We start from the raw sequence: 7677 nt of genomic DNA, 5'->3' as shown, positions 1-7677 counted from the left end.
ATTGAACTAGTTAATCCCAGAATATGTATATAATAAACCAACAATGAAAGCCAAGGGTGTTATGTATCAAATACCTTATGCAGGTCTTAAAAATCTTAGAACTATTGATAGTCTTCTAACCAAAAAGCAGCGCAAGAAGAAAAGTTCTTGTCTTGCCAAGGTCCATGGTATGAAATTATTACTTAGTACCCCCCAATTAAAAAAAATACAGCATTCCAGAAAAAAATCACATATAGGGGGTTTTATATTTAGTATCCCAGCTATTTTAGCTGATTTGGGGGCTGTGGGGAGCTTGGCTGGGGGATCGGCTGCCATAGCAAAAACAGTAATAGATGCCAAGAAGAATAAGGCAGAATTAGATGAACAAAAGCGCCATAATCTGGCCATAGAAAAACAAGGCAGAATTAGATGAACAAAAGCGCCATAATCTGGCCATAGAAAAACAAGGCAAAGGTCTTAAGAAAGCCATAAATAAGTTTAAAAAAAACAAGAGCCGCTTACCAACCAGGATATTAAAGCTTTAATCAAACCACTGGGCATCAAAAATTTTAGAGGTGTGTACATGTCTGATTCTTTACCAGAACAACCACTTAAAAAAGAGTGTGGCATAGTTAATTTGGATAAGTATAAAAATCAGGGCACTCACTGGATTTGCTATCTTAAATATTTAAAAAATGAGGCATTTGTGTTTGATTCATTTGGAGGTGTTCCACCTGAAAATTTAGTAAAATATCTAAAATCAACTAATCTTTATTACAATAATGCCTGTGTTCAAAACTTCAAAGATGTTAATTGTGGACATCTGTGTTTATCTGTTCTTAGATATCTATCTCAAATAAATAAACCATCAATTGAAAATTTTCAAAAAGCCTTGTGGTATTTAAAACATCATGGGGGTATTCCATCTTACCAGCCAAAATTCAATATTGAAACTCAGACTACATGATGATATAGTTTATCCCAAAACAATAGCTCTCAGAGTATTCTATGGCATGTACTTGATCCCCAATATTATACACCATAACAACAAGATTGCTGTTGGTGACCAAAAAATTGTCATCACTCCAGGGCAGTATAATCTGTCTACTTTAAATGCTCAGTTACCTAGAGGTATAGTGTTAACTCAAAATTCTGTCACTCACAGAGTAGAGATTGTGTCTGCTACAGAGACAGTGGATCTGGGTACTATAGGAGAGCTATTAGGCTTCCAAAATAACACAAAACTTGAACCAGGCATCAAACACACTGCTATTAATATACCTAAATTCTTAGCCATAGAAATTTTAAATATTCACTGTAATGTGGCCGAGGGTATGATCACCAAATCAGATGGCATAGGCACTCACAAACAAACTGGCATTATTGCAACATTTAAACCTAACTCTAAATTTATGGAACCAATCATCTACACTCCATCACCAACATTATATTTTCCTGTGTGCCATAATAGAATAGACTATATTGAGTTGATGGTCACTAATGAAAAAGAAGAATTAGTTGATTTTGCTGGGGCCACAACAACTGCTATCATAGAAATTAATATTTAAATAAAAATACATACAAATATAAAAAATTAAATAAATAAATAAAATAAATAAAATGGAAAATATTGAGAGTTATGAGCTACAATCATTCCCCCCAAACCGTAGGACTTTTGCAAATTTAAATCAAGCTAACACAGAGATTGAGGTTGATCTTGATGTAGGGGATGGTTTTATACACCCTCACAGAGCAGACCTATATATCAAATTTGATGTAAAACTCGATGGAACAGATTATCCAGCTAACTCAAATATAAGACTGGTAGACAATTTTGTGCCACATCTGTTCTCTGAAATCGAGATCAGAAAACATGGTGTTGTTATAAACAGAGTAGACTATCCTAGTATTACATCTACTGCTTTGGCCACACTAAAATTATCCAAGACCGAGGCCTCATACTACAAGATAGGTGGATTTGAGGCTGGTGATAAAATATTATCCAAGAGCCACACAGTATTGTTTCCTATGCGCCTGTTGCCAGGATTCTTCTCAGATTACAAAGATATTATGTGGAAGGGTGATTTAAGAATTACATTTAGAAGAGCCGCCAATGATAATAATGCTTTGATGAGGCATAGTACATTAAACTCTACTGGGGCAGCTTTGCCTAATACCCTACCTGATGAAGGCAAATGCCTTATTCAAACTATGGAGCTAAGAATTCCAGTAGTTGAATATGAAGCCAGTTATGCTCTTAAATACAAAGCAAATATCCTAAAAAATCCACAGGTACCTTTACAATTTTATACATATCAATGTGTGCAGAAGCCTGCCACTGGTAGCTATTATGAATTTGATGCTACAAACTCATTCTCCAGTATACAATATGACATGCCAGATTTTGTGGTGGTACTGTTTCAGACTGGAAGACACAATAATCAAGAAAAAAATTCAAGTAAATTTGATAACTGCAACATCAAGAACATATATCTTAGAAATGGCAGAAATGAGGTGTTTCCTAGAGAAAGTTATAATTTAAACATGTCCAAGGATGATTTCCTCAAATTATATGAGGCATTTACAGCTTACAAAAGGGTCACAATTGGGAATACTGACGTGTATTACTCACCAGATGAATTCAAAGCACAGAGACCCATGTTTGTCATCAACACCTCAAAAAGGAAACAAGTTGTGGTTAATGACAGGACAAACATTAAAATTATCTGTGAATTCCATGATACACTTCCTGATGACACCATATGTAGTGTTGTTCTTATAGGTGAAAAATCATATGTTTATGATGTAAGAAATGAGAGAGTCACAGAGCAATTCTAGATAACCTCTGCATATTACATTATCTTAATATTAGATATATCAATTGAGCCGGGTCCTAAATTAAAATATTCAGAATATTACAAGTCAACATATTAACATAATAATACAAAAATATTTTAAACAAGTATTTAAGATTATATTACAGTGTACTACTGTATAATCAAAAAGCTCTTATGAGCTTATTGTATTAGTTTTAAGTAAAGCCAAAACAGTATCAAGAGGGACATATTTTTAACAAGCTTATGAATAACAATCTGACAGATACAGGTGTAGCCAAATCAATCTAAGAAGAGGGGGGGTCATACTTTCTCAAAAACTTTTCTTGTACAAAAATCTTAAATTTGATAGAGGAGGACACTTGAGCAATAAGCTTTTATAGGCATCTTAGCCTAATTTTAGTACAGGCAAGACCTCGTACTTTCTCGTCCCAGTAATATGGTAAATACCACTACTCAAATTATTATTATTATATTATTATTATTATTAGTAGTAGTAGTAGTAGAAGTAGTAATAGTAATATTATTGTCGCAGATCTTTGACTGAAAAATTGGCCATTTAATTTTTTTCCACAGCATTTTTCATAATATTTCACAAGCTCAAGGGGGGGGGGTTAAACCCCGTAAACCCCCTTGCGTACGCCACTGCTATATATATATATATATATATATATATATACACACATATATATATATACATACATACATATATAATGTATGTATACAGCATAGGCCTATATGGTGTACAAATAGTTTAATATATAATAGTTTGATAGAAAAATCTTACGTTTGCTCCCCCCCAATCTGATCAACTTAGCAACGTCCCTGGGGGGAGGGGGCACGGATGACCACACGGCCCCCTTAGAAATCGAATGTCAACCTAAAAGTATATATATTTCACATGTATATATTGATTTCAGTCATAGTAATTTACATTAATGCGATAATTTCAATTGTAATATAATTAAGCCTTGTTTCCATATTGAAACCAATAAGTTGCTGACCAAGGCAGTTTATTAAGGTAAAAACACTTAACACGTAACGTTTCGACCCTGTATCAGGGTCTTCCTCAGACGTCTGAGGAAGACCCTGATACAGGGTCGAAACGTTACGTGTTAAGTGTTTTTACCTTAATAAACTGCCTTGGTCAGCAACTTATTGGTTTCGATAATTTCAAATTCAAGTGGTGTTTTTTAGGGGGCAACACTATTATCGGGGTAATATGACTCGTGGAAATTACCTTGCTGGTTCCTCCGTGGAAAAAATCTTCGGACGTCCATGATTAGGGAGGCAATTGCCCCCCTTGCGCACTCCAATGCCATATGTACGATATAGTTTACAATAGTTTATATAGACACCATCCCCAAATACAGTGATTGCAATGTGATGTAGTACATTACACATTACCCTGAAGATGGAGGCAGAACCAGCCTCCGAAACGTTGGTAATTTTAAAAATAACACAGTGGTTGAAAAACTAAGAATTAGTTTACAAGTGGTTTGGAAATATTGATCCCCCATTGAGATGTGTCAATTATAACCAGAGATTTGATGTTTCAAAACAGGAAGGGGAGGGGGTTGAGAATCCCAGCTTTCGCCCCTTCAAATCGCAGCCTACGTTAAAATGAATCGATGCAAGTTTGTTCGCTATAGACGGTGTTAAAGGCGGAGCTACTGCGGAGCATGCGCACTCGTCTGGTCCCCCTCGAACATCCGGTTACACTTACGATGCTATGGACGTTAATATGAAAAGGCGAAGTGGAGATTATTTTACAAGGAAATAGGGTGTCAGCTGTGTAGCATATGGTTGCACAGTTCGATCGGGAACTTATTTATTGAATCAAGTATCACCACGTAGGTTTCCGAAGAACGTAGAGAGACGAAACTTGTTGATACAAGCAGAACGAGAAAGGACTGGTAACCGGAAAGGGTTTTTACGACTTGCATTTTGTTACAAGCATGTTGATCGTGGTTGATCGCTTATCTGCGTATTCTATTCAAACCGAAGCGACACGCGACAGCAGTGGTTCATATGGTAGTGACAAGCGACACAGGCCCATTTACTCTATAAATAAGCATTTACGCTCCTGGGAAATCAAGTCTCAGGCGGCACAATGCACACCATTGGGAATCTGAGCGACACGTGCAGCTTGTCATGTCGCTTCGGTTCGAAAAATGTCATTGATCACTGAGGATTCACTTGTAAGTGGCACAGAGATTACACACCGAAACGACAAGCAACGGCCATGAACGTCCAGGGAGGGGCAAGGAAGTTATTTTTTTCAGGGGAGCAAACAAGGCACATTTTCTCCAAAAATAGTGTTGTTCCTACAAAAAAAAAAACATTGCTTAAATTTGAATTTATGATGTTCATGCAATAATTAACACATATTATTGTAGCTAAAATGAAATTATATGTGTGAAATACATAATTTTTGGTTGACTTTCATTTTCCAGGGGGGCACGCCCCCTTACATCCCCTTCCGCACGCCAATTGCAACGGCCCCTTTACTCTAAAAGAAACAATTCACCTCGCATACGAGTACAACAGACCAAGGCGACACGATGCATGGTACTGAGAAAACAGTCCAGTCCAAGCGACACGTGCATTTTCTCGTGGCGAATTGGTTCGAAAGGAAACTTTCAGACTGCAGCAATACGTGTCTCTTGGAAACAAACATTAAAAAATAAACTACACCTTCCGAATTAAAGCGACACGACAAATTGCAGGTGTCGCTTGTCGCTTTCATGTCGCTCGGACTGGGCTGTTTTATCAATACCGTGCATTGTGTTGCCAAGGCCTGTTATTTGCTCACGCGTGACTGGTAAATGGTTTCCTTTAGATCGAATGCTTCTGTGCGAAATCCCGATATCGCTTGTCGCTTCAGTCTGAAAACTCTCTTGTTGCTTGAAGTAAATTCGTGCAAGTGAAAGTGGCATGCCATATCATAGGTTTTCCCTAAATCGCTCAGACGGAAAGGCGACGTTGAAAGCACATATATTTGCTAGCATTTGTTATGTCTTATTACTTCTGCAGATTTGTTGGCAAAGATTCACTTAAGCATACTTTCTAATATAATAATATCACTAGTTTTATAGAATTATCTTTCCCTCACTTTTCCATTTACAAAATAATTGAATACCTAAACGTTCGTCGTGCGTGTACATGAGATACTTGTATGTACGTAGTGTGCTATACAACTGGCGGCCACAAAGACACGTCATATTTTAATAATCTGCTCTGCAGTTGATCATCCGACGGATTCTAGACGTCCACTCTTTCATAGTAGAACTGTAACAAATACCTTTCTTGACTATCGTCGCACAACTGATGAAAACAAGCGCTCATTTCTTACTTCGTATACCGGTGAATGTGCACTGGCAACAACGGGGACTGGCCTAATCCGGAAGTTCCGGGGGGACCGGGCAAGACCTCACCAATGTTTATGTTTACATTTTTAACAGGGTCTATATTCAAATGACAAAATTTTGATTTTCCGTTTCATCACATTCCAAATTAAAACGATGTCTATATATGTTTCGGAATTATCTGTTTTTTAAATTGCCATAAATTCTAAAAAATAAAGAAAAAATTATATATTTATGTAAAAAACATGAAATCCGGACACACACACAAACATGGGCGCGTGGAGGACGAATTTTGTACCTCCCAGATGAAAAATGTTTCTGCACCATCAAAGTTCACCAATCACCGAAAGAAAGTCCTGGGTACGCCAGTGTTTACACCCTAGTGAAAATCATTTGGCTTTAGTACTCTACTCATACCGAGCGAACCGAACCTCAACAAATTGTAAAATGGTGTCATTATACAGTAAAAAGTATTCGTGTTAATTTATATGTTATGCAATTGCGCGCAACAAGCAAGCATAATAGAGTGGTGCAAATCAACGCCAACGTCATCACGTTAGTATTGCGCAATTCGATGAAATTATCAGCTGGGTTTTTAGTTAACAGATATCCTGGGTATGCTTATTTCATTGAGCGCGAATCGCGAATAACGTGCATATCAGAGTGCGGCCGCAAGGAAATAGTATGGTTGACGACAAAAGATGGCTTTGCAGCTTGGTAAAAGTGGAAAAAAGGTATGTTTGCAATTTAAAAAGGCCAGATTACAGCTCTATGGCCAAGTGTTTACTGTCACGCTTTATCCCCGGGTCTAGCACAGACTACTACCACAGGTGTTTGTTTAGGGTTCTGCGTTTTGTCAAAGATTGGAGTGAAAGACAAAATGAGCACATTCATCGCAAAGTAAACCTAAAAAAATAATTTAAGGTACCTACCATGCATTTCTCATAATCTCATAGTGATTATATAGGAGCTTGTTTGATTGATATAGGGGAGTACCATTTTTGTACCCTGTGGTCCATGCTCTTTGCTGTGGTCGTGGGCTAAATACCTCTCAATTTGAACATTTCTTTCAATCTAACGTGTACTTTTCTTTGCTTGTTTGTTGACATTATTTTTAATTCTTGGCTGTACTTATATGTAAATAAGCCATGCCAGCCGTGGGAGATTATGGTGTATTTCAATGGATTCTCTCCACTGTGGTTCAGCCAACTTTCTTAGCGGGAATGGGCTGTGGAATATGTGTTGCGTGGGCTCTCCGACGAAATACAACTTTGAAGCATTTGCAGTTTCAAAATACCCCAATAGAATGCCAGGTTAGTTGAAATATTTGTGTGTAGTTTCAGATAATCCATATTTTCCCACCAGTACTTATTCACTCATTACCAAAACTTTTCTCGTACTTTGTGTACTTTTTGTCAGGTGACAAGGGATCATTCACCATTATTATAAACTCGTAGCACGTACTCAATAATAAATCCGTGCATTTGTGTGTGGAG

The 7677-nt window shown here is 37.2% G+C and overlaps 1 protein-coding gene across 2 annotated transcripts in view; it reads left to right on the top strand.

The window, feature by feature from the left end:
• Positions 1–6800: 6800 nt before the first annotated feature.
• The window catches only part of LOC146001958 (peptidyl-tRNA hydrolase 2, mitochondrial-like), a 4724-nt gene continuing 3847 nt past the window's right edge, over positions 6801–7677 (top strand). Inside the window, exon 1 of one of the 2 annotated variants that reach the window (XM_083139678.1) lies at positions 6801–6915. In XM_083139678.1, the coding sequence (XP_082995804.1) occupies positions 6883–6915 (33 nt within the window). In that variant the 5' untranslated portion in view covers positions 6801–6882. Of the gene's footprint in view, positions 6916–7216; positions 7495–7677 lie in introns of those variants that run through there. The other variant, XM_083139677.1, reaches the window with a different exon arrangement.

Source organism: Lepisma saccharinum, chromosome 18 (assembly GCF_977018435.1).
Source record: "Lepisma saccharinum chromosome 18, izLepSacc3.1, whole genome shotgun sequence".
NCBI classification, from domain to species: Eukaryota; Metazoa; Arthropoda; class Insecta; order Zygentoma; family Lepismatidae; genus Lepisma; species Lepisma saccharinum.
The sequence above is the reverse complement of the archived record's forward strand: the minus strand, read 5'-3'. Positions and strand labels throughout refer to the sequence as shown.